General features: G+C 50.2%; 13 protein-coding genes across 13 annotated transcripts; 6 read left to right on the forward strand and 7 right to left on the reverse strand.

The window, feature by feature from the left end:
• Positions 1–535: 535 nt before the first annotated feature.
• NECHADRAFT_105195 (uncharacterized protein) lies at positions 536–1771 on the forward strand. Its single transcript, XM_003043634.1, has 5 exons — positions 536–695; positions 753–977; positions 1058–1115; positions 1168–1335; positions 1393–1771. Exons 1-5 carry the CDS (start codon positions 600–602, stop codon positions 1605–1607), a joined length of 762 nt encoding a protein of 253 aa, XP_003043680.1. The 5' UTR covers positions 536–599; the 3' UTR covers positions 1608–1771.
• A 556-nt stretch (positions 1772–2327) lies between these two features.
• Positions 2328–3385, reverse strand: NECHADRAFT_48385 (uncharacterized protein; the record flags this gene model as incomplete). Its single annotated transcript, XM_003043755.1, has 5 exons — positions 2328–2543; positions 2613–2904; positions 2959–3065; positions 3132–3290; positions 3344–3385. 5 exons carry the CDS (start codon positions 3383–3385, stop codon positions 2328–2330), a joined length of 816 nt encoding a protein of 271 aa, XP_003043801.1.
• A 663-nt stretch (positions 3386–4048) lies between these two features.
• On the forward strand, positions 4049–5813 carry NECHADRAFT_84314 (uncharacterized protein; the record flags this gene model as incomplete). The annotated part of the gene is made up of 5 exons (XM_003043635.1): positions 4049–4343; positions 4390–4509; positions 4563–4846; positions 4909–5172; positions 5241–5813. The coding sequence occupies 5 exons, from the start codon at positions 4049–4051 to the stop codon at positions 5811–5813; spliced, it is 1536 nt and encodes a 511-aa protein (XP_003043681.1).
• A 309-nt stretch (positions 5814–6122) lies between these two features.
• On the reverse strand, positions 6123–7204 carry NECHADRAFT_105196 (uncharacterized protein; the record flags this gene model as incomplete). Its single annotated transcript, XM_003043756.1, has 4 exons — positions 6123–6170; positions 6204–6530; positions 6608–6915; positions 6973–7204. The coding sequence occupies 4 exons, from the start codon at positions 7202–7204 to the stop codon at positions 6123–6125; spliced, it is 915 nt and encodes a 304-aa protein (XP_003043802.1).
• Positions 7205–8272: 1068 nt separating this feature from the next.
• NECHADRAFT_95910 (uncharacterized protein) lies at positions 8273–9342 on the reverse strand (the record flags this gene model as incomplete). The annotated part of the gene is made up of 4 exons (XM_003043757.1): positions 8273–8291; positions 8337–8719; positions 8779–9002; positions 9060–9342. The coding sequence occupies 4 exons, from the start codon at positions 9340–9342 to the stop codon at positions 8273–8275; spliced, it is 909 nt and encodes a 302-aa protein (XP_003043803.1).
• Positions 9343–10047: 705 nt separating this feature from the next.
• Positions 10048–11195, reverse strand: NECHADRAFT_48316 (uncharacterized protein; the record flags this gene model as incomplete). The annotated part of the gene is made up of 3 exons (XM_003043758.1): positions 10048–10428; positions 10482–10728; positions 10789–11195. 3 exons carry the CDS (start codon positions 11193–11195, stop codon positions 10048–10050), a joined length of 1035 nt encoding a protein of 344 aa, XP_003043804.1.
• A 1219-nt stretch (positions 11196–12414) lies between these two features.
• On the forward strand, positions 12415–14357 carry NECHADRAFT_84318 (uncharacterized protein; the record flags this gene model as incomplete). Its single annotated transcript, XM_003043636.1, has 3 exons — positions 12415–12942; positions 12976–14118; positions 14187–14357. The coding sequence occupies 3 exons, from the start codon at positions 12415–12417 to the stop codon at positions 14355–14357; spliced, it is 1842 nt and encodes a 613-aa protein (XP_003043682.1).
• Positions 14358–14630: 273 nt separating this feature from the next.
• On the forward strand, positions 14631–16320 carry NECHADRAFT_84319 (uncharacterized protein; the record flags this gene model as incomplete). The annotated part of the gene is made up of 2 exons (XM_003043637.1): positions 14631–14796; positions 14936–16320. The coding sequence occupies 2 exons, from the start codon at positions 14631–14633 to the stop codon at positions 16318–16320; spliced, it is 1551 nt and encodes a 516-aa protein (XP_003043683.1).
• Positions 16321–16383: 63 nt separating this feature from the next.
• Positions 16384–17713, reverse strand: NECHADRAFT_48156 (uncharacterized protein; the record flags this gene model as incomplete). The annotated part of the gene is made up of 3 exons (XM_003043759.1): positions 16384–17081; positions 17133–17202; positions 17252–17713. The coding sequence occupies 3 exons, from the start codon at positions 17711–17713 to the stop codon at positions 16384–16386; spliced, it is 1230 nt and encodes a 409-aa protein (XP_003043805.1).
• A 1480-nt stretch (positions 17714–19193) lies between these two features.
• On the reverse strand, positions 19194–20557 carry NECHADRAFT_84321 (uncharacterized protein; the record flags this gene model as incomplete). Its single annotated transcript, XM_003043760.1, has 5 exons — positions 19194–19202; positions 19339–19660; positions 19714–19910; positions 20018–20260; positions 20498–20557. 5 exons carry the CDS (start codon positions 20555–20557, stop codon positions 19194–19196), a joined length of 831 nt encoding a protein of 276 aa, XP_003043806.1.
• A 619-nt stretch (positions 20558–21176) lies between these two features.
• On the forward strand, positions 21177–21768 carry NECHADRAFT_84322 (uncharacterized protein; the record flags this gene model as incomplete). The annotated part of the gene is made up of 4 exons (XM_003043638.1): positions 21177–21182; positions 21324–21562; positions 21610–21658; positions 21688–21768. 4 exons carry the CDS (start codon positions 21177–21179, stop codon positions 21766–21768), a joined length of 375 nt encoding a protein of 124 aa, XP_003043684.1.
• A 294-nt stretch (positions 21769–22062) lies between these two features.
• Positions 22063–22970, reverse strand: NECHADRAFT_84323 (uncharacterized protein; the record flags this gene model as incomplete). Its single annotated transcript, XM_003043761.1, has 3 exons — positions 22063–22105; positions 22425–22877; positions 22960–22970. 3 exons carry the CDS (start codon positions 22968–22970, stop codon positions 22063–22065), a joined length of 507 nt encoding a protein of 168 aa, XP_003043807.1.
• Positions 22971–23453: 483 nt separating this feature from the next.
• NECHADRAFT_48216 (uncharacterized protein) lies at positions 23454–24936 on the forward strand (the record flags this gene model as incomplete). Its single annotated transcript, XM_003043639.1, has 3 exons — positions 23454–23513; positions 23628–23766; positions 23921–24936. The coding sequence occupies 3 exons, from the start codon at positions 23454–23456 to the stop codon at positions 24934–24936; spliced, it is 1215 nt and encodes a 404-aa protein (XP_003043685.1).
• Positions 24937–25498: the final 562 nt, after the last annotated feature.

Below are 25498 nucleotides of genomic sequence, written 5' to 3' on the forward strand. Positions count from 1 at the left end.
CTACCACTCACAGCGATGGAGCTTTTCCTGATTGAGTATCTGGTCCCTGGCATCTTGCAGTCAGTAGAGCTCAGTTTATTAGTCAACGCCGCTATGGGTGGAGGTTTGCTTGTCTAGCCAATGACCTCGCATGTAACGGCTCAAATGATTCAGAAAGTCCGACTCGCTGATTAATTATTTCGTCCTGATACCAAGACTATCACCCCACATCAAGCTCTAATGTTGGGCCTCTCCTAAGCTTACGCAACACACTTTTCCTAATCCGGTAGCAGGTCCTCGATAACTTGCAGCAACCAGAGCTCAGTGATTGTTTATACAGACGAGATGAGAAAGTTGCCCAGATACTCAGCTTGGGATTGGTCTCGCTCTTGGATCAGCTGCCAAAGGTGTCTGGCCCGTTGATTAATAATTCTCAACTTGGGTGTGCCGTCCATCCGACATGACAAGATAATAATCATGGAAGTATCGGAATATAATTGAGACCGAAAAATGATCCTTCTGGTACATATATCCATGGTCCTGCCACCAGCTAATTCTTACGTCGTCCTACAACATTCTCGCCAACCAGATCTCGACACACCCATTTAATATTTAACAAGATGCCCACCAATACCAACATCACTGCGTACAGCGAGGGCACGCCTAATGGGCTGAAAGTTCACATTGCCCTAGAAGAGCTCGGGCTTGAGTACAAGGTACTGCCGCCACCCTTATTATTGCCGGCTGAGCGATGGACCTGACACACGATACAGCTGGTCAAGATTGACATGTTCAATAACGAGCAGAAGGAGCCGTGGTTTACTGAGATCAACCCCAATGGACGTATCCCAGCCATTACAGACAAGGCGGATGACGGCTTGGACCTCAAGATCTTCGAGTCGGGAGCCATACTTGAATACCTAGTGGCGAAGTACGACACGAACCACTCAATCTCCTACCCCTACGGAACTAAGGAGCACTGGGAGACCATTAGTTGGGTAAGGGATTCCATATTCAATTGAGCCTACGGTCTCCGGTGCGAATCACGGCGAAGCACCTCTTGCTAACTCTGTCCTAGTTGATGTGGCAGATGGGTGGCCTTGGGCCTATGCTCGGCCAGTCCAACTTCTTCACTCGTACGTATAATTCATACTGAAGGCCGCGAACCCCACCTAATGTTTCATGCAGGCTCTGCACAAGGCACCCACCAATACTCAATCGACCGTTTTGTCAATGAAAGCCGCCGCTTGCTTCGAGTTCTGGATGGCCATCTAAAGAAGAGCCAGACTGGCTTTGTGGTCGGCAACCGTCTTACAATCGCAGATATTGCCATTTGGCCGTGGGTTTCTGCAATTCGTAAGCATATTCACACCCACAGGGACTGTAATTGAATTTGTTTCTGACTGTTTCCAGGGTTCTCTGGATTGCGCTCCATTGAGGAGTTTCCGAATGTCTCCAAGTGGTTCTGGTGGCTACTTGAGCGTCCAGGCTTCCAGAAGGGCGCTCACGTCCCTGGACCCAACAAGTACCTCGCTACCAACAAGATGACTGACGAGGAGATGAACAAGCTCTCTGAACCCACTGTCAAGTGGATTGCGGAAACTATGAAGAGGGATGCTGAGGCCTGATTTGATTGGGAAGGGATGGTCCGAGGTTGACAGAGATTCCGAGTTGGAAAAATAGGAAACCTGTGGGTGATTCTGCTTCTCGTCTGGTGTGTGTCGAAAGTTGGTTATAGCTAGCATCAATGGTAGACGATGTACGCATTTGTGAAGACCTGCTATTCAGTGTGCTTATTAGTGTCCGCATTGCGGGCTCTAGGGTCATCAACTTGTTTTTCTAGCATTGCCGCGAAAAGCAATTTTGGACATGCAAGGATCGTGACTTTCAAACATCTTCATCATCCGGGGGGCCCAAGATTGGACACCCTCATGAAAGTTATCGAGGTTTACTCAGCATCCATCCACCTATAATTTCAAGACGTTGAGTCACCTATAGTGGCATCTACTCTCCATCGTCCCTTCACCATGCGCCTTCTCATGCATTCAACTTGCTACATCGCAACAAACTATCAAATGAATCCAAAAGTCTTGCGGTAGATTGTTGATGGCAGAATAGAACGGACAACGTGCCGATTTGCCAGGTGAGTCGTTCAATTCAGCTTCGCAAGTCTTTCGCGGATTTCTCTTACCTGCCTGTCCCTGCCGACGAGTAACAGATCAGCTTCACCGCACCCGCATGCTTATTGTGTTAATCAAGCAGCAAATAGATTTTCTTGTCTATATGGCCTATATGGTCTATCTGCCTTCACGGCCCCAGAGGATGATATGATCTGCCGCTTGAGCATCCTACAGCCACTGTTGATTTCCAAACTGAGAAACAAATTGACCAGCATCACCACGGCCAATGCTGGATCTTTCAACGACAGAGAGCACCTCCTTGACGGACTCCTCCGGCGTGAAGTCGCGTTCGAAGTGAGGTGCGTACCTCTTAAACTTGTCACCTGTAGAAGCCATATTGGCCTTGATCTCATCCGTGACTGGGTACTGGTCAGTGCTGGTCTTCTTTTTCTTTTTTGTCTTGAAAGTAAAGGAGCGAGTCTTACAGTCTCCTTTATAGTAGCCAGTGGCCACAGAGCCGGGGGCAACGCTCAAGAACAGCACGCCCTGCTCCCGATAGAAGCCGCTGAACTTGGACGTGACAATGTTCATGGCCGACTTGCTGGCGGCGTATGGGGTCATGATGGAGATGTCGTGTTTGGCGATCATGTCGACAGAGGATTGGCCAGATGCGATGTGGATGACCTTCTTTACATCTCCCTTAAGCACAAGGGGTATGAAAAGGTTCAAGAGGTGGACGTTGCCAACGACGTTCACCCGGAAAGAGTAGACGTAGTCTTCCTCGAGCTTTTCGGGCTCCTTAGCTCTGTTGACGTAGTCAGAACAACCACCGCCCCCAGTTTCCGATTTGTGCACCCACAGTGAGTCAATACTCCTGAACGCCGACCAGGGCGATGCCCAGGCAGCATTGGCGATGATATAATCAAGCTTCCCGCCCGTGATCTTCTCGACCACAGGCACCGCGGCCTAGATCCGGTTCCCTTAGTTTTCACGATCTCCTCTCGCCAAGCGATGATTTGGGCTTTGCCTCACCTTGAGAGCAGCGTAATCAAGCATGTCGGCCTGGAGGATGGTCACATTGTCCAGGTCTCCGAGCTGCTCCTTGACCTTTGCGTCGGTGGATTTCTTGTCGCGGACAAGACCGATGATGGTATTGTTCTTGTCGGCGGAAAGAACCTTGAGGAATCCGAACTGAAGAAAGAAATCATAAGTTACAAGTGTATCAATCAACGTCTTCAACTTACGCCGAGTCCTCGAGAAACTCCCGTGATGAGATATGAAGGCATGTTGTGTAGAGTCCGCTGTGTCAATGATAAGTATGAATCTCTAGTGCTTTGGGATGGTGGCAGTTGTTTAGCTAAGGGGAGGATCCTGCGAGAGCCTTAGTTGTCTGGCACAACATCAGTAACCTTGGAGGGACTATCTCCCCTTTTATCTTCATTCTCCCGAGATGACTGAAAGGCAGTTGGATTTGTAAGAAGCTCTTGTGCGGTTTCCAAAGACCTTTGGATTTGTAAACACTCTTGTGAGATATCCCACTAGCTCTTAGATTTGTAAGGAGTTCGTATGAGCTATCTACACGGCCTTGGGAGTTGTCCAGTGTGAAGATGCTGTCGAACGCATCACGCACTCCACTTGAGACTAATGGAGCATATGCATGTGCATGTGCATGTGCGAATCAGGTCTAGCCTCTTCTGAGCTACACCCGCAGAAAGTTGCCAGTATTCCATTCTCGGCATTGCCGCACAAGGTCCAACCTTGAGCCAGTCGGGTGATTCAGCCGTAAAGTCCGAAGGAAGCTCGCTCGACGCTCTTTCTATCCCAAATTCCATAAGAGAGCATGTGGTAACTTTCTCCGGGCCTCTTTTTCCTCTTCTTCCCACACGGCTGAGAAGATCCTCGACAGATTTCTAAATTTACTCATTGTTGCGCATCACATTCCCCGAACCATGGCCGACGATCCTGTGAAGCCGACAGGGAAGGGCTGTGGACCTTGCAGAGGCGCGCGCTCTTGGCATTCATCTTCTCAAGGGGCCATGTCACTAACTCATCCCAGAACGCAAGTTATTCTGCGACCGCACCCGGCCGACTTGCCTGCGCTGCGAGAGATCGAACCGGCGCTGCGACGGGTACAGCCTGCGGCTCTCATGGCCTCGCCGCAGCGACCGAAAGCGCACCATAGTCGCGCCAGCGGTCCAAGGAGCCAAGCACCTAGTTCATACGTCCCACGTCCAACTCATCAATGTATCAACTCACGATATTGAGGCGCACTATGGCTTGAGTGACCAAGTGTTGTGGTTCCCCGAGGAAGCTGTCCGGCGGGTTCCGACTTCCTCCTTTGCCTTAGCTCGGCCGGTCAGATGGATGCCCTTTGCCCTGAACACAGATGAGCAAAGTCTTGTCTATTACTGTCAGTTATTGCAAGAATGCTGTGGTGGCTCGGTGACTAACAACGAATTGCAGTCGAGTCGGTAGCTTCGGCTTGTCTCATGGTCTATGGCGAAGACAGCTCAGCCCTTCTAAGCACATTGATACGGATGACCCTGTCAGGCGGCTCCCGTTCCACAGTCTGTCTCATGCAGTCCATGCTCGCTGTCTCGTCGCTGTATCTGCACGGGCTTCAGGCCCAGTCAATCAAGTATCATACTGCCGCCCTGCAGGCGATGCGAGAAACAGCCGACATCGGGCTCACCGGCGTGGAGCCGTGTGAGCACGTCGCGGCAGCCATGCTGTTAGGCTCTTACGAGGTATGCTTCCGCACCAGCAGCAATCTCAATATCCTACCTACTCATCAAGAACGTGAGCGCAGGCGCGCATCCTTACTCAGTCCTATGCGCAGTGGGCACCGTATATATGTGCCGCGAGGGACGTGGCGGAGAAATCGTCTTCAAACAATGTCTTACGAGACGACGGAGACTTCATGATTATCCTTGGCTGGTTACATTACCATTATGTTCTCGGTAATTTCACGATTCTCCACTGGCCGCGTGGAATCTCTCCGGGGGAATGGGTTGAGAGATACGATGGGACCGGCGCTGTTCCGCTGGACAATCCCCTCGCCGACCATGTAGCGGTATGTCAACACACACACACACACACAACCGCATTGGATCTTTCAAGGCTGAACACACTATTGCGCAGCTCGTATATCCCGCGGGACCATCGCACAAGCTGCTACAATACCTTGTACGAGCACTGGCGAACCTACGAAGCCCGTCTGATCCAGGCTTCTTTACAGATGCCTACCAAGACTATCTGAAAATGCTCCAACGGGGTATCAAGGAGATTGACCCGGTGGAACCGGATGAGGAATTTTCACTTGCCTCATCGGAGAGCACCGCACTCACCAGAATATACCAGCTAGCGGCCTTGGTATATATCGAATGCTGCGCGAGTAACATCACCGTCGAATCCTCCGAGGTGAGCGAGATGGTTGACGAAGGCTTCCATCTGATGGAGCAGCTTGGGATGTGCAACTGGCCATTCCCCCTTCTGATATTTGGCTGCGAGGCGAGATCCGATGCGCGCAGATTGCAACTCCTCAATCTAGTCTCCAGCGCTAAGCGCAAAAAGAGTGGGCGAAATCTCCGTCAAGTTATGTCCATGGTCGAATTTGCTTGGAAACAAGAGGATCTCGGGACCAAGTTCATCAGCTACGTGACTCGCATGCAGCTCCTGTTTGCTACTTGCGGGACTGTACCAATATTCCTATGAATCAAGTATGGGGAGAAGGCTCCAAACAGAAGAAAAAAAGGAATAAATTGAAATGACCATCTCTGCCCATGGCAAATGACCCCGATGTTCCGTGCAGTCCTCCTCTCTATAGTCTGCTGATCCATTAACCACCGTCCACGCATCATCTACGTGGCATGGGCATCGCTTACTGAAGTTGGTGAAACCTTCTACAATTTACAAAATTAGCTATCTTAGGATTTGGGCTAGCTTTCAATAAGTTATAAAAGGTCATCTAATAAGGGAGTTATTATACTAGCTCTATTCTTTTCTTATTAAATTCTCAGCTACCTACTCATACGTTAGGTCGCTCATCTCGTGCTCACCAGCAAAGAGCCCCTCACGAATGTCTTTCTCTGGTAAGAGAAATACTGGATCAAGAAAGTTAAAGATTCCCACGGCGATAATCATAAGACAAGCATCCAAGCCGATAAAGTAACCTTCATGGGTAATCAAATATCCCTCCCAACCCTGCGCGAGCTCAACTGTACGGTAGATGCTTCTAATGAAAATCATGCCCAAAGAAACACAGACTGCCGCCAGCAGCCAGGCATATGTCACTGGTAGACTTGTGGGCGATCCGAGTCCAGTCTTGTCATATGAAAGGTAGGTTTTCTTTATGAACACCCTTCTCATGAAGTCTAGAACCAAGCCAGTAAAAACGATCATGGCTGCCATCTGGAACACAATGCCGGCAACCTATTCGAAAACAAATCTGTCAGCCTTGTAGCTCAATGGCAGTCGACTGAGATCTCATAGTGATAGAAACCACTCACCATTATGTTGGTTCCCGTTTCCGTGTCCCCGTTGATCTTGTCAGCTTCGGTAGAAGCCAACGCTCCACCGATAGCCTGGATAACGAGCGCGACGATGTCAGCTGTCAGAAAGACAATGGCATACATTTTCGGCCCCAGAAGTGAAGAGCTACGTCCCAGTCTATTTATAAGCGTGCCGAGGATGACGTAGAGCCCTGCTGTGAAGAAGGTTGGCGCGATAATGAGCGTAGTAATCTGCATGAGAAATGCATCGCCGTTATATGGGCATTTGCTCGACCAAGTACGGCCAGCCCAGCCTATTAACTCAGCTGGAAAAGGTCTGTCAGTAACTAAGCGGTTTGATAATGAGGTTGCGTTCTTCATACTCATAGCTCCAAGAGCGAAAGTCAGCGAGGTCCATCTTCGCACTCTTGCAAACTGAAAGACATGGGCGGAGGTGCTGAGCAGGAAGAGAATGCAGAATGCAATTCCGGCTCCAAAGGTTGGAACATAGCCGTAAGACGTGTCGTATCCTGCAATCAAATCATGGCAGCCGCTCTTGAGGACGTCTGCTTGTTGCTGGGTGAACTCCGTAGATCTTGCTGTGGTGGTGGCCATGGTTCAGAGGTTCAAGCCCAAAGCTCAGCGCGTGTGATCAAAGTAGAGGAACAAGCTCAAAGCTGAAGCAGTGGTTTGAGATAATATATGGAGTACATCTGTCAGGCCTTTTACAACTCATCCGAATTTCCGGTTAAGAAGTCCATGCCCGTGGGCCACAGTGGAGCTAAGGTTGGAGTTGAGGCTCATGGCGGCCCACTATTGGAGGAAGACACCTGTGACAGCATTGCCGGAGTTGTTTTCACTTCCGAAAACGCCGTCTTGATTCTTGAGCTCGCTGGCTGACGCGTTCAAGGAAACGCCCCGTCCGGACATCCCGGTTCACGCCTCAACTTTTGACAACCTGGTAAACAAGCGCCGGCAAACCATTCAGTAAACATTAAGGGAAAGCGTGGTCGTGATAAGACAGAGTAGTGAACTGCTGAACATAGCATTGGTTGCATCATATCTCTGAAATCTGGCATGTGAGAAACGAAGCGACATATCCAAGATAGCGACATAATAATGCTTCTTCATCAACATGAGAAGATCAGGATTACACGTACTTCAAGAGCAATTCTAAATTTAGGCATAGCCTTGTGTGGCTGCTGCCCTGGTTTCCAGCTATTTCGCATGAGTGTCTACATGGTAGCGGTGGATCTTGGCGATCTTAGATCACGATTCTCCATGAAGAGGCGTAATTGGAGGAACTCGATCAATGCAAGATTTCGTGACGGGGTCGTGGTCAAAAGGTACGGCTTATATCCCGCTTACTCAGGAACCGGGGTCCCGCGGACTGCCGGATTGACGCCCGCGGGCTGCCGAGCTGGGACCCGTATGAAAAGGTTTCAACGTTTCGACAATCTGGTATAGATGCTGATTCTAGTGACGAGAGGTCATCTTCGTCGATTAATGCCGCATTACCCAGGCTAGCTAAGCAATTAAAAGTGTCATTCTAGCAGTGATTCTGTAGACACCAGGTTGACAATGGTTATCTAAATGCTCTATTGTAGCGAATAGGACCCTATAATCTAAAGCTTGAATCTATTTACGGTTTAATAAAAGGAAGAGATTGGCCTATCGTAGTAATTAAACAGACGAAGAATTGCTTGAGTCAGGCTCCGCCTGCATTGTGATCAAAGGGGACTCTGACGTGCGCTGGCGGCGTCGAAAGCGGACCAGCCTCCAAAGCCGGGTTGTTTCGCCCTCAGCCCTCCGAACCAAAAACCACCGAGCAGTCATCATAACCACAGCGCTATTCCAGATGAAGACGACCGCCATGCCCAGCGAGAATGACCAATTTGTTGATAGCTGGAAGGCGCAAAGGCCCATGAAGGCGAGATCGTCAAATCCATCAGATAGAGCAAATCCCGAAATGACGAGGATGATCTGACAGATAACCATGTCAAAATAATGGATGTTCTGACGCCACCAAGTTCCGCGTGCAGTCCGGCTCATCTGTGAGTTGAAGTAGAGTTCCGCGTAATATGTAATAATGATGAAAAATGCCAGCACGGTGGTGATAATGCCAATGATCTATTTCGTGGCATGTCAGCTATTGGCTTGTTATCAGACAAGGGAAAAGGGAAGCACACTCCATGTTCGGTCCTGAAATGGTCAGAGGTACCCATAGCTAATATTCCGGTGCTTAGGCCAGCAATCAGGAGCGGGCAAAAGCCAAAGCCTTGCAGTATTGTTTCCCATCTCTTGACTTTATGCTTCGCGACTGGATTGTTGATGAGATCGCATAGAACGGTAACAGACTGGAGCAACAGGATAATTGGATACACTAGGAAAAAACCAGCAGCCATCGTAAAGACTACCATATTTGTTAACTCTGGACAGCCCGGCTATTGTTCCTTTTTTCAAGACTCACTGTGTGCAAAAGTGAGCCACATGTATGTCGACTTAGGTACTCCATTGACGATGAAGTGCCGTGTTAAAAGCTCGATGGAGTAATCATTGCCGAAGCTGGATACGTTGTAAAGACCATGTTCAATCGTCGTGTTCCACCCCGAAGACTCTGAGGTGTTGACCCGGAGCATTTCGTACAAACCCTTGGTCCCAGCCTGGTGCCAGCAAGTTTCCCGATGATGAAGGGCATCAATTTCGTCCTTAAGAAAGCCTTCAACATAATCCCTACTTAGGGCATCACCCATGGCCTGCACCAGTGACTCCCATGGCGAGTTCATTGATTGACTCATATCCAGGCGCGCTGGTGAAAGGTTCTTCGTGTATGTTGACACAGGTGCTTGCTTCAGCGGAGCTCGATAGGTGAAGGGTAACTTAGGTGTGGCGCCAGGGGTCAGTGTACGGCAATATTGGTGGCGAGCAATGGTCCCCGAGATGCTAGAAAAGAAAAAAATGGCATGTCAAAGCAAGATTTAAGGAGCTCTTTGGTTCTACTTTGCACCGCCCTAAGATTTCTCGTATCTTTACCTTTACTGTACGTCACACAGTTAAAACCGCCGGGACCCTGATATGCAGTCCCTGTAGGTTCAATGTCGACCAGGGCGGGCGCAAGGCAGCCCCTGGTCATTTGAAGCCAAGGAGTCGGCATTTACAGATAATTGCCGAACGCAAAAAACTACATTACGCACATCAGTGGCGGCGAGGCAGGATATCGGGAGTCCGCGGGAAGCGATCTCATCCTGGCTGAAGGACGCATTATTATTATCTGCAATAATGACAAGAAGCTATCTGCCAAAACAGCAAAAAGCACAGTCATTAATACATGATTGCATCAATCCCCAATCGTGCCAGGAATTCATGACTCTCCTAAGGACCACCAAGATGTTATCCTATCTTGTTGTCCGCTTGGTACCCGGCACGAAACAACACAACATCCGATTGCCGCCCGGCATTTAGTCCTTCGTAATAACAACTGGCTTCTCCCCATCCTCAGGCTGAATGATATCTGTCTTGCAGACATAACTCTTGAACTGGCGTGCTGGCACTCCCTTTTGGAACATCTCCTCCATCTCCAGATAGCTTCGACCCTTCAGCTCGGGGAAGGTAAGCCACAGGGAGATAAAAAGCAGGCATGATGGTCCAAAGAATACAAAGGCAACTTTTCCTCCAAGGTTGGCCTTTCCGGGGTTGATCAAGATCGGGATCAGCTGGGTGACAACGACACTTGCGGCCGTGTTACTCATGACGTTGATCGAGTATGTCTTTTGTCGGAGGCGAGGCGTGGGTGTTTCTCCTCCTACAGCGTATGCGACCGCTCCCAGGGTAAGTTGGTACTTTGAAGGGGTTAGCAAAGGCAGTAGCTAATGGACTAGAACGGATGCAGTACCAAGAAGCCCCAGATAGACATGAAGGCCACCACGGCTGATAGAACAGGCTTGCTCTTGTTTATGGTGCTGATACCACCAATGACAAGCAAGACAGCTGCCAATGCTGCGGTTCCCCAAACAATCATGGGCCTGCGGCCTAGCCTGTCGACCAATGGCCAGGACAAGATGTTGCCAAGCAGCTGAAGGCTGTATGAGATTTGGGCTACGCCGACTGGGTTGCGAACGCCAGAGAGAGTAAAGAAATATCTAAATGACATGCGTTAGACGGTTTATTAGTACACGACATGGGGAAATGGGAGGACCTACGGGAGGTATCCCGACACGAAACCCGACCCGACAAACTGCTGAGCGACGTAAACTTGGACAACAATAAGGGTTCGACGCAGATTCGATCCTTTAAAACACTCCAGATAGGACGAACCCTGCTCGTTCAAAGACCGTTCTTTCGCTAAAGTTGCTTCCATGGAAACCAAGGCCGCCTCGGCGTCAAAATCTGGCCCACGGAACTTGCGCAGGCACTGAGCTGCCCTCTCGCGCTGGCCGTTCATCAGGAGCCAAGATGGCGATTCTGGCAAGAGGAAAAATCCAAGAACCAACATCAAGACTGGAGGCACAAGCTGGGCAAAGATAGGCATCCGCCAGCCCCAATCACCCTCAATGAAGGTTCCGCCCCAGCCCACAAGTGAGCATCCCCACGCCCCAATGACTATCATCGTGTTGATGAGGGTCAAACAAAATCCACGGAGCTCGTCTGGAGCAATCTCGGCGACAAAGACCGGCGCAAGGGAATGTCCGAGTCCGAAGCCCAGCGTGCTCGTAAGCTTTCCGCCAAAGAGCATCATGATTGAGGTGCAGAAGCCCTGGACTAGAATTCCACTGATGCACAGGAAGCAGCCAACAAAGACAACATTTCGGCGACCCCATACATCCGACAAAAAGCCTGTAGTAAACGCAGCGACGAATATTCCAATGGTCGACGAGGCGCTCAAGATCTGCTGCGTTCGTGCGGGAATCTCACGGATTCCGCTGTCCGTGTCGGAGCCGAAGCGTTCGAGGAAACTCGGGATGGCGAGCACTTTGCCGACTAGAGCGATCTCGAACCCAAAGTTGATGGGCAGGAGATAGATCAGGAGGCCTAGACTTGGTTAGCAGCTGGACTGGATCTCCCGTGGTGTGCATGACTGACACCATCCCAGGACGCGCCTGTTTCTCTTCACAACGTCGAACCCTCGAGCGGTGTTCTCGGGGGCGCGCGAGAGTGTCTCGATATCGTTCAAGTCGACGCGGTTCTCGCCGTGAGTGGTGTCTGGTTCCTTCGAGTCGATCATTGAGATCTGTAGAGTTGAGCTTGCTGAATCGATGGGTGCTTGCGTGAGTGAAGCTAGAGGGTTGATTTGTCTCTGTAAGGTGGCAGGTCTTGTGTCTTATATACACGGTCCAAGGAGGCCATACTAGGTGTGAGTTGCAGTTCTCAGCTGCACTGGGGAGAGAAGAGCTGCAACAAAATGCGGAGTCCCAAGTTCCTGGGGAGGATCCGTACTCTGGGGAAATAGAGAGACCCCTGTTACCTCGTGTGAGAAGCCAAGTTTGGCCGGAATTATTCCCCAGGTTTAGCAAAGTCATGTGTCTTAAAGGAGATCCGCGGCTTAATTTCCTATTGGCTGTGTAGGGTCATAGTTCTCGGCAAATAGTGCGGCTTCAGAACCCACAACCAACACCCTGCCAAAGTTCGGAAATACTTTAGCAGGTCCTCATTAGCGTGGACGGAATATCCTTAAAACATCAGTCCCCTCTCGGAATTTCGCCGTGTCTTGTCCCAAGAGTCAATCCTAGGTCATCACTTGCCTTCAACCAAACATCTACTTTATCCCGACTTACTCTCTACGACCTCGAATACTGGCTGTAACCGAACGGACTCGACGCTAATTGGCCATGCGGACCGCAAGGTATGCACGGCAGGCGTGCGACAACTGCAGGCGGCGGAAGATCAAGTGTGACTCTCAGCCTCCGCAATGTGCCAACTGTCGCTCATCGAACCTGGAGTGCGAGTACACCCTTGTGCGAAGAAAGCGAGGGCCGAGGCCTCGTGTTTCCATGTCCACAACCGAGACTCTGAGTCCCTCCATATCTGAGGACCCCACACAGACAGCAACTGCAGCGGCCGTATTGACTCCACGTGGAGAGGAGGCGGAGGGCATGGAGAGTTCTGCTGAGCGCAGTACCTTCGCTGCGCCCTTGCCACCATCCAGCTCCAGCCCAGAGTACCCTCCAGCGCCCGCAGCTGAGGTTGTTGGTCTCCAAACACCCTCAGCTGATACAACGGCTGGGTTCGGGTTTCCGCCAGCCAGGGGTTCATCCTCTGCTGTTGGGTCAAGGCTCGCTTTTGACTATTATCCACACAACATACACGAGACACTTACGACAGCAATCGAGAACCTAGGCCTGCCTCTTGAACAGACTGTAAGACAGTGTCTAGGCCTCTACATGGAACAGTGCTTCCCAATCAGCCCTATCATCCATCTTGCCAGCCTTAAGAAGCATGTCGGCTTATTGCTCCCGGCTTCTCGTTACCTTTTTCAGCCCGCCTTTCCCCAGATGTCACCTTATGATACCGACTGGTGTGGGCCTTCCCTTGACGACATGCGCGCTTTTACTCTGGTCACCTCGGCGTGTGCCAACATCTGCAGCAAGGTCCCCGCCTCTGTGTTTACTCCTGGCTCCGCGCTGGTGCACCATTTCCTCGCCGCTTCACGTGGCATGTTGATGTGCTACGAGGATCAGGATGTGTCTCACCCGGAATCCAGCTCCTTGTCTATTCGAGTATTCCAAGCTGTCGCTCTCCATACTCTGGGGAAGATTCGGCTGTCCTGGTACGTGCTCGGGCATGCCCTCAGATTAGCTCTGGTCATGCGCCTCTTTGACGAGGCGTCTTACAGCCGACTTAACCAGGTTGAGTCTCAGTTAAGGAAGAATGTCTTTTGTATTCTCTATGTGTCTGATAAATCAGCTTCGGTCCTAAACAACGTCCCGACTACCCTCCACGAGGCACATCTGGACGGATCTCTCTTGACTGCGGTGTCAGCTGATCAAGAAGAGGACCAGCCGTGTCTACTAGAAGACGCAGATGAGCCCCTCTACAAGGCGCCTTACGAGAACCAGCTACATATTGGCTTTCGCCTATCCCAAAGACTGTGGTCGCTTGCCGCTGACTTGCTGCACGATATCAGGATACTATCTCGTCTAAACTCGAAGACGAGTCCTGTGTCAGAACCGCCTCCAACAGACTCCTTTCAACGAGGCATCATACAATCATACATGGCATTCTGTAGCGCGCTTGACGCCATGCCACCTTGGCTCCGTGATCCCGGGTCACATACAGCGAAAGACGCTGATCAATCAGTCACGGGCTTTCAACGACGCACCTTTTGGATACAGCATGCCAATCTATTGGTGACGTTTCACTGCCTGCGACTCGTTCTCCTCCGAGAGGCGTCTGCGCAAGGCTTGTCTGCTCTTTTCGGAGTTACCAATAACCCAGATATGCTTGCCCTCCGCAACACAGAGATATCTCATGAGCTCCTTACGGTTGTCACGAGTATCCCATTTGAGGCTTTACTGGCAAACGGAGAGCCTCTTGTGAGTCAAATAACCCGTTGGACGTCCGTCCTCCTGTATTCTCGTAACTATTAACAAACGTCATCTAGGTCGAGAAGCTTCGCCAAGTCGGCGTGATTCTACTCGAAATATCACACCGTGCCGAGAGCCAAACTCTCTCGTCTCGCGCGAAATTGCTATTCTCCACACTCCTCGATGCCATCTCGAAGCTAGACTCAAAAGTATCGGACGAGTTGAGTGGGGATTTATCGGTCCCTTAAATCCAGAGCCAAGGTAGATATTATTCCGACGCGCAAGAAATTTCCACGGAATATTCGCAACTCTCCCTACCCAAAACCAGGGAACCGAGTCCAAGCGGAGAAGCCGGGGTCTTCTCCTTTCTCGCAGATTTTGGATATGTACCTAGCTGGCACTCTCGTCTCAACGGCACTAGAGTTCGGCAGCAATTAACTCTTCACTTTCATCTCTAAACAGAAGATATATGCACTCACCCTCCAAGGCTCTCAGCCCTTCCTCGTTCATCCTTCCACGCCATGCACAACGAGACTCAATACCAGAATCCAATCGTTCCAGGATTCGCCCCTGACCCCTCAGTTGTGCACGTCGATGGTGTCTTCTACCTTGCTACATCTTCATTTCACTTCTTTCCCGGATTGCCTATCTACGCATCTCGGGACTTGAAAGAATGGACACATATCGGTAATTCCATACTAGATACGGCCCTCGCCTCGATCATGCATCACGATGCTAACAATTTCTTCATCAGGGAATGCTATCAATCGGCCTGAGTAGCTCAGCCTATATGCAGCGGGCACGAAATCGGTACCTCTTGACACAGGCCATTCAATGGTCGCATCCGGGGGTCTCTTCGCTCCTACGATTAGATACCACGACGGGGTTTTCTATATCGTCTGCACGAACGCGGGTCACGGCGGCAAAACTCTTCGAACAGATAACTTTGTTATTTCTACCACCGACATCTGGAGTAGCAACTGGAGTGACCCAATCCCCATCTCATTCAAAGGTATCGATCCAGGGCTGTTTTTCGACGATGACGGCCGTGTCTACTTCCACGGCTGCTTCCTTCTCGATCGTACGAAACAGCCATCGTGTACGATCATGCAATTCGAGATCGACATTAAGACAGGGACACCATTGTCAGAGCAACGAGAGATCTGGCAAGGTCATGCTAGATATGACACGGAAGGTCCACACATCTACAACCTCGGAAAGTGGTACTACTTGCTGGTTGCCGAGGGGGGTACCTTCGAGCATCATATGCTATCCCTCTCGAGATCAGAGAGTATTTGGGGTCCATATGAAGACTTCAAGGGCAATCCTATCCTGACGGCGGACGGCAAGGTTGACGAGTATATCCAGAACACTGGGCATGGCGATTTGTTTCAAGACGCCAATAGCCAATGGTGGGCAGTGGTTTTGGGCGTAAGGAACGAAAAGTCTTGTCAACCTCTGGGAAGAGAGACGTTCCTTACACCTGTTGATTGGCCTGACGGGGGTTGGCCAGTGATTTCTCAGCCGAGAATGGAGTTCACTGGTCTCGTAGCGACGAGCTTCTCTGAGCGAAACGGGAATAGGATGGATGCGGCAAGCCGATTGATCCCCTCAGCGAGAGTGGAAGATCTTTTTATCAGGGACCCGGACCTGTCAAGATACAGGTTGCCAGACACAGATAACGGCCCATACATTCTCTTCCCCAGTCAGAGTGTCTTATCAACGCCAGCGGGAACCAACACGTTTATCGGCAAACGTCAGAGGAGCCTCAACTCTACCGCAACTACATCCATAGACATTGCCACCACAGGGACAGTGGCTCGTCGGGGCATCAAGGCAGGGTTGGCCGTCTACAAGGACCACATGCGGCACGTATCCCTAAGTTACGACTTTGACGCCGGAGAAGTTGTCTGTCATGCTTGGAATGCGTCCACAGGACTCGACAGAACATCAACAACCACTTTGCAGGTCGGGGAAACCACAAAGACTCTAGGCCTCAAGATCATCGCAACATCGACCAGGTACCGATTATTTGCCATGGACTCAACATCGGAAGTGGAGGAAGAGTGGCTGGAGCTAGGGTCCTGCGAGACTCGGGAATTGGCTGCGCGGGAGATGACGGGCCCGGTCTTTGGTACTTTTGCGCACACCACTACAGCAGGCGAGCATACAGGGGTTACGTTTCTAGATCTCAAGATCGAAGATCAGTGATTGAAGATCAATGAAACACTATCTATTGCGTTTAGTTTCGATTCCTCACATGCCAACTAGTAACTACTCGTTCTTCCTCATACCATCCACATACGTTTCACGGCCATGTTTGAACAACTCAAACATAGCACGCAAGTCCTGAACGATTGCGTCCGGCCTTTCCCAAGCAGCAAAGTGACCACCCTTTGCATGGTCAGCTTCATACATTATTGGACCAAGAGTCTGATTCCACAACTTGGGTAAAAGCACGAGGTCGTTAGAGAACCGAGAAATACCCAGTGGTACATCCATATACTCGGCGGCGACAGCAAACGCTGGCAGCTCGCCATGTTCTATCGCATAGTACACATTGCTGGTGGCTTCTGGTCCAGGCGTCGAGAAATAGTAAATACTAACCCAGGTGAGAATGTCTTCGTCACTCCACGGGTAGTCATCGCTCCACTCTCGAAGCTTTTCATAGATCCATGCCAGGAGACCAACAGGACTGTCTCTCAGCGAGTAACCGATGGTGAAGGGTCTCGTAGATTGTAGTTTATAGTATCCACTGCCCTCATTATAGAAGACTCCCGTACGCTCCAGAGCTTTTTGCTCAGTCTCTGTGAGCTGCGTTGCCGAGGTCTTTGCATGCAACTCCGGGTGGGTGTCTTTTGTCGGCTCTCTGGGTACGGGCGTGTTTGTGTGACAAGCCATGCATCGTGAAGGACCGTACAGTTTGGCCATGTATCTCATGACCAGACATCCAACATCTCCAGCCTGGATCACTAACGTAACGTTAACATCATGTTGTTGGTGTGTTTACAAAGGACACTTACCATAACGATCGTACCCGAGCTTCTGCATAAGCTTGTCATAAACGTCTGCATGATGTTCAAACTCAAACCCCTTCTGCAAGTGCACCTTGTCAGTCCTATTCGACAGTCAACACTCAGACACATACCTTGCTTGGCGAGGAGAACCCAAAGTCAATCAGGCTTGGTGCAACAACATGAAATACCTGATCCTCATGTGATTCACCCTGCACCAGAGGGTCGATGATCTTTGACACCTCGTAAAAGCTGCCGGGCCAGCCATGCAGGAAGAGGAGCGGGATGGCATGCGCCTGGCTACTCTGTTTGTGCACAAAGTGGACGTCAAACGCCCCAAAGTCAGCTGTTTCGATCGGGACGGTAAACTGAGGCAACTGGTTGAGGCGTGCTTCAACCTGGCGCCAGTCGAAGCTTGACTGCCACACCCTTGCCAGTCGCTCGATCTCATTCACAGGAGGTCCTAGCTTCCACGAGGCAGATGTTGGATCATAATTCTGACTGGGAAAGTCTGTCAAGGCAAGTTTCTGGTTGAGCCTATCGACTCTAAAGTCGGACACATGAATCTGGTAAGGCTTGATGTCTGACATGGTGAAAAGCGATATATTCAAATGAAAATAGGTAGGTGATGATAGGGATGAAGATGATGCGTGGGCAAGTTGAAGATGGATGTAAGAGTAAGTTGAACCCGATAATTTGCGAGTAGTTCCAGCTATATATACTCGTTCCAGACCTCCACATTACAGGTTTTCTTCGACTTTCTCCTGTGAACGTCAATATCACTTTGATGCCATGGAATAGCACGTTCAAGATCCATCCAATCAACAACGCCGACATCAAAGACATGCTAACCCAGATTCGTCAAGGGATACGCTCGGTCCAATCATCTCGTCCAATTTGAGGCCCACCTTGACACCTCCCCTCAGTAAGCATCAGCTTAGAGCCACGAGAAACGTCAGTTTTGACCGTGCATTTCCTGCTTCCTCCTACAATTGCCCAACGTGAATCAATCGGCTTGAAGGACTTTGGGGCTCGATTGAGAAACAGATCCTTTGGCCAAAACCCCGCTTCTACGGATTAACCAAGGCAGACTGACGTGCCTATGCAGGGGGCAGTCACAAGTCCCAAGAGACGCCACGGCGCGCGAGGGGTTCCCAAAGTCAGGACTGGATGCAAGACATGCAAGTATGTTCATTACAGGAATATTTGAGGACCTTAGAAGAGCAGTATTTGACCCTCTCACAGAATCAGGCGTAAAAAGTGTGATGAAGCAAGGCCAGCTTGTTCCCCGTGCGTAAGCACTGGTCGGCGTTGTGACTTTTCCACGTCACATCGAGATCCCTCTCAACCAGCACCCTTGGTCTTCGTAATCGAATCAATGGCTACCCCGTCTCCTTTGATCTCCCCTGTACATGGAAGCCTCATAGGAGAAGGGTTACTCTCAGCCCAGCTCGGCGTACCTGGTCATTTAAGGCACCTTGACAGAATCGAGGCGACCATTTTTGACTACTTCCGCTCTATCTGCGCTCAAGAGTTCTCACTCTACTTCCAATCACCCATCTGGGAGAGATTCGTCCTTTACGCAGCCCACACAGAAGCATGGGCATTTCACGCTGCCCTAGCTATAAGCGTACTAAGCAGACGGAGTTACACGCCATCGCACGACACTGCTTTACAACCTGATTTTCCTACCCTTCACTACAACCAAGCTATATGGGCATTGAACCGGCGCTTGGATACAACAGTCGAAAGTGCTGAACTTGCAGTCTTGGGGAGTGTCTTGTTTACCAACCTAGAGTTCCTACGAGCTCATACCCTTGAGCATGAATTAAGTAGGGCCAACGCGCCGAGTCTAGTAGGCATTCACCTCAATGGAGGACTTGCCGTCTTGAGGAATCTTGGAGACATGCATGGAGGCCACCTGTCTCTAAACGCGCAGCATCTAAAAGTCGCGCTTGAGGAATTGCACTATCAAGTCGAACAGTTCAAGGTTTATCGACAAGAATTATGAAGAATCGGCTTTACGATCAATAAATAGAAACAACTTCATGGGGCGCATTTTTCTTTCGACTAGGGAATCTTGATCTTAATTCACCTGGCTGTCATCATGTTGGACAAAATTTGCTCGCACCTCTCAGGGGCGATGCTCAATTGACGAAGGATAACAATGAAGAAGAAGAAGTCACTCAGTTATATCATTTTCCTACGCTCTTACTTTAAAGCCATTTTTCATGCCCTCTCCAAAAATCCCCTCAAAAGTCTCCGGCCCAGATTGAGGACCTGGGTTGGGGTCATTAGAGAGTTGCAGCCCTCCTTCTGGGTTTTCCAACCTCGTATCATCCATCACTAGAGCCCGACCGAGGCGAGCGAATGTGGAACAGACCTTGAAAAGAGCTTGGCAACTGTTGGACACGACAGAAACCTTTTGCAAAACCGCCACGACGTCGTCTAGCGGGCAGAGATCCTCCAAGCTGTCAGCCGCGATAGCGTGGAGGAAAACAGCAATGAACGGGTTTAACGATGACTGATGTAGAACCCTGAGGAGTGTGTGAGCAAAGAAAATCAGAGAAGAAAAACCAAAGGAACCAACCAGCTTGCATATTCGCCCTCTGACACCTGTCCAGGGCTGTCGGCTATCTGGTAACTAGAAAAGCATGCAAGGTGACACCGCAAACCAACTCGGGCAGCCTCAAGGCACGTTTGACTAACACCAGCTTCCTCCTCGGTTGGTGGTGCTTTAATCAGGATCAAGGTCATTGTGGAATAGTACATGATGTCCCAGCTCTTCTGTGAAAGCTCAAACACTTAAGGTTGCTTCATCTGGGTTGAGTCAATCTGCATTAGGTCAGCATGGATTAACCACACCTGTCATGGCCAAGCATATCGTAGCTTACCTCGCGGAGCCCAGTATACCAGGATTGCAGCTTGGCCGAAAATTGTTGGATCGTTTCAGCTTGTTGAACCGGGTGAGCATTCCGTGCTGCGGCCGAGTAAAGCTGGTCATAAACTTGACCCTGGAGTTTAGCAAATTTGACAGCCATGATCAAAAGTTGATCCCAAGGCCCAACATCAGAGTCTGGGGAGCTTCTAGGATGCCAAACATCCACTTCAGAGTCTCGGAGATACGAGGGGCGGCCCTAGAGGAGGGAAATGTTTTTGTCGACAGTGTAGATATACCAGAACACGCGGCGCATTTGATCGGCTCTACGAGATTGATACTTCCCATACGTTGTTTCTTGGCAATAGCCGAGCATTGTTCAGTCAAGGCCACATGTGATAATGGGTACCATCATACCATACCTTGCGCACCCTACATGCTTCGCACTGGGAGTCATTAGCTCTAATCCTTTCTTGGCACGTGGATAGCTACCTACCGCTCGGGAAACCTGTGCGAGCCGCCTCCGGCGCTGCTGGAGGGTTTCTTCGGTATCCATTGTCAACTGCTGGCTGGTTCTCGCCGGTCTCTTTCGATGCCAGTTGCAAGATTCGCAGATGTCTGAGGGGTTGCTAACAGATGCGTACGGAATTTAGATGACGCGGAGCCGCGGTCCCGCCGGCCCGAGGGTCCGCACCCCCGGAAAAGCCGATCTCTTCGCACGGATCAGTCGCAGACGCGTCGCGTCAAACGCCCGAGTTGCTTGGGTCCACTTTTCGGTGCCACGGTCCGGACACAAGGACCCGCGGCGACGCGGAAGAGACGCGCTTGATGAGCGAAGACGCCGAAGAGATCCATCTGGTCAGCTCGCATGGAGCCGCGGAAACTGTCAAAAGGCTGACAAAGAGTGGCATCGATTGAAAAAGATTGTACTAAATGAAGTGCTAGGCTGTGCCATATACTATTTATATAGTGTCATCGATCTTGCTGTTGATATTTATCCATTGGCATTGTTCTACGTGCAATAACGGTAAAAGTGCTCTGGTTCTCTTATGTTTATTTGAACCATCTAATCCAAAACGCATCTGGCTCGAATCCAAAGCTCGAGTAAGCTCCGAACCGAGCCCAAAACCTCTTGAATAACGACCATTGTTTTTATTTATTCCGAGGATATAATTATGTCGGTAAGTACTATATTTCTCCATGCCCAGCAGTGTTCCCCTCTCACACGTTAATGTCAACACATCCCTTCAGGGTAACCCTCCCATGTCCGACCCTCTCTTCGACCCACTCTTTTTAACAACGACGCCAGTGTAAAAATTCAGGACGAGTGTATCGCTGCCGTTAACGAACTCCGATCCCGAAGAGACGCAGACAAGCCTCGCTTCGTCATCTTCAAAATTTCGGATGATGAACGCGATGTTGTCGTGGAGGAAATCTCTCCAGAGAAGGACTATGAGTTTTTTCTGACGAGACTATCATCTGCCGTGGATCCCAAGGGGAAGCCCGCCCCGCGTTACGCTGCTTACGATGTCGAATACGACCTTGGTGACGAAGGCAAAAGGTGAGGAAAATGTACGCATACACATCCGTCATGCTAATCTCCTGCAGGGTCGCAACTGTCTTCACTGCCTGGGTTCCTGCTGGCACATCGATCAAGGTTGGTTTTCTACTCACGATATTTCCCAGTCGCCACTAACAGAACGTCAAGTCTCGCATGCGATACGCGAGTACAAAGGGACAGCTACACAAAGCTCTCAATATCGGTAGTGTTAGTCCACGCTGATGATCTGGATGATATTGATTGGCACAGTATCGTCAAGCGAGTCAGTCGAGGCAGGGCATAGCGTTGGAGCCTTCATTTCCCATCATAGTACCGATGCTTGTATTATCTCTGGGCTTAACATGACTTTAGCTTGCTTTTTGCGGAGATATGAGAAAGTCCTATATTATTAAAGCTCATTTGTCATGTTCTATAGATCGTTGAGTTGTCAATTGAACCAGTCTGCTCATTCATGCAAGTTAACTTCCCCACCACGACTTATGCTACATTTACTTATAATATTATGCTACTGAACCTCTGGCGTCCAGCTTCTTCATATTAAACCTGAATAATAATAATAGCAAATCTTAGTACCCAACATTGAGAATTGGACCACGAAGAAAATAAAAGATTAGACAGCACTGTATCAAGCTAGGATACCCCACCGTCTCTTCATCTCCGAGCTTCCTTGCAAATAAATAGATCTTTCCCCCTTGACAAATATGCGACTCTGTTGTCACAGTTTCCGCAATATTGTTCGACATTAAAACACCACCTTGCAGTGTAGGGAACAGCAACCCCGGGACCGGTAGCAACGAGTAGGAAGGCGGCCTGGATACTGATCGTGTTAGCCAGTAGACAAAAGACTGTTGGATTAACTTACTGTGTTAGGTTTGAGGGCCTCTTTTTTATCGTGGTCCTTGCTCGCGTTTCGCAAAAGGGGCAATCAATCCAGTTAGGTTGATCCCCAAGTAGATGCAGCGGCGTCACGGCCCCGGTGGGTGGTTCCAGCGGTGTTGAAACCTCAAGGCCAGCATATGTTGGAACAACCTCCTTTGATACCTCATGCGTGTATGTGCATGCCACTTCTGGTAGGTTGAACCCAGTGACTGCATTCTCCAATACCGCCGGCTCTGGGTCATTCGATGGAACCACTTCAGGAAAACACTCGTAATCTATTTTTCTCTCGCCCGGTTCGTAAACAGGAGTCTCCGGTCGTGACGATGAGGTGTCGGTTGGCGTAGAAACTGCGGTCGTCGATACGGACATGCTGAGGCCCGAAGAGTCTGTCAAGGGCGAAATAGCGTCGTCATGCCCAGACCTTGGCATGTAAGATCTACAATTTTGAGGCAGTGTTAGTTGCCTTGAGGCAGTTATATACCGGTAGCTGCATGACCAGGATGTATTTCCAAACGTACCTAGTATCCATCTTGGAACACCGTTTCTTAGGTTGAGATGAGAGAAGAGGCCAAAATCAACAAGAGAACTTGAAGACACTCATTCCTTGGGGTGGCTGAGCTGCATTGATAATGTCGTCGTTCCCGTATTTATCAAGGCCAAGACCGGACCACCAAGCTCAATCCACGCTATCTGCCAACTAAGCTTAGACTTTCGGTAGTTAGTCTAGTCGTTGGCTCACTGAGGCATGGCTTCTCATTGGACAAAATTCCCCGAGACGATAACGAGAACGAGAACGAGACAGGGAGTGCTTGGCCCTTGCGTGCTCCTTAACCATGTGAGAAAGGCAAAACCTCAACACCCTGTCAGCACTTTGTCCCAAGTCCTTCAAACTCGCTATCTCCTCAATTTTCTCTTCTTCCCACAGATTTAGCATTTGGTCCCTGGCTCCGACAGCAGTGCAAAATCGTCCCAATCCCATCTAAACTCTCACGTGTTGGAAAGATTTGCCGTGATGAAGCGGCTCGGCTACAAGAAGTCTCGTAACGGTTGCTTACAATGCAAGCAGAGGCGCGTCAAGGCATGGAACCCCCTTCGCTCGAATTAGAGCTACATAATTTCCCACTGTGATCACCAACAGAACATATGTAGAGGATAAGTCCGGGGACATTCCATTAATAATTCATAGTGCGATGAATCTCAGCCTTGCTGCGGTGCTTGCCGACGACATCATTTGCCATGCAGCTTGACTTTGGGCACCGACAGTAACCCCATTCGCGAAGGCACTTCAGGTCAACGGCGAGCCCGCAAACAAAGACCAAGTGTAAGTTGAGCTTCGATAAGACAATGGGGCCACTGACACTCATCTCTAGAAGAATCATGGCAGTGAAGATGGTTCACTCAACTCCAGCGCTTCCTCTGGGATAGGCGACGTCCCCTCTCCCTGGCAGACGGCATCGGGCATGGAGCCTCCGCCTTCAGAAGAGACCATCCCTTTCTTTCCAAGCTTCCTCCACAGAGCATGGCATGCCGGCTATCCAACCAACCATACACAAGTGTCAGATCTCGAGCTGATGCACCACTACACCGCTAAAGCCTACCTTTCCGTAAGCCGGACACCCACTGCACGCGAAGCCTTACAACTAGCTGTGCCGCGAGAAGCATTCTCTTCTCCATGCCTTTTGCATCAGATTCTGGCATTCTCGGCTTTCCATCTGGCCTATCTTAGACCTACCCAACGGCATGCCTACTTACTCGCTGCCTCTCAACGCCAGAGCCAAGCAGTCATACTGCTCAGCTCAGCCTTGGGGGAGAGCCTTACGCCCGAGAGCTGCCACAGCGCGTATGCAAGCTCCATGTTTCTCGTCATCAGTGCCTTTGCCACGTTGCCCAGTTTTGAACTATACAACCCCGCCTTCACACCCGTCGATGCCCTGGCCGATATATTTGCTCTCGTCGCAGGCATGGTTGTAATACTCCGTTGTTTCGAGAAGGATCTTCGTGAGGGTCCACTCAATGGGCTTTTCGGCCAGAGACTGCCCCTTGCCACTATCCAGAGCCATCACCAACCTCTCATTGAACGACTAAGCTACGTCCGAGCTTGCTTGTCAGACGACAGTCTTGCATCCAGCGGCGAGGAAACGTCCATAGCTATCAGCGCATCGACTATGCTCATTGAGAGCATAGTGGCCTCTCAACAGAGCAGCACTGTCTTGGGGACACCAGCTGAGCTAAGAGCAGCGTTCATGTGGCCCATTCGACTGGGGAATGAGTTCCTCGATCTCATGAGAAACCGGAATCCTCCTTCTATGGTTATTGTTGCCTACTACGCCGTTCTCCTGAGTTACTGCGAAACCGAATGCTGGTTTTTGCGGCGATGGGCCTTTGCATTGATCACGTCCATCACCGAGTCGCTGAAGTGCACAGGATATGAGAAGATGATCACTTGGTGCATTGACACTATCCATGAGCCTTCAGGAAGCCGTAGTGAGCTATGACTGACTGCTCTGGATAGGAGCGAGGCGACTTCAAGACGCTGGTCACTCGTTGATCAAGTTGAGCTGAGCTACGAGCTACGGCACGCTATAGGAATCGTATGCAAGCATAGGCAAGATACTTTGGGCTCGGCTCTAATGCTTGAAGAACTGTGAGGTTGTTAGGCTAAGCCATTCATCTAGTAGGATATCATAGTACTACAAATCATGCCACTTCTGCCGATCAAACCAACGTTGTGGCTTGTCGTGCTTGCGCTGATACAGCAGCTGGACGAGAAACCAAGTGTCCCGAAATAGTATTGAATGAGAGGAGCAAAGTCGGGACTTGAGGCCATGGAGGACGAAAACGACGGCGATAACGAGAACGAAAATCAGGGAAATTGTGGCTTGGCTTGCCTCTCCTGTGCTCTCTAGCGCTAGCGGGGCGTTGTAATTTGTGACACGGGCGTAGGAGATTTTGGCTTGACTCTCCATTTAACTTTACCATAAAATAATTCCGTTTAAAACCTTACTTGAGACACTTCCGAGAACGAACAGCTGTGGATCATTTTGAGGCTATGTGCTG

This window comes from Fusarium vanettenii (genome assembly GCF_000151355.1).
Source record: "Fusarium vanettenii 77-13-4 chromosome 9 genomic scaffold NECHAsca_27_chr9_1_0, whole genome shotgun sequence".
NCBI lineage: Eukaryota > Fungi > Ascomycota > Sordariomycetes > Hypocreales > Nectriaceae > Fusarium > Fusarium vanettenii.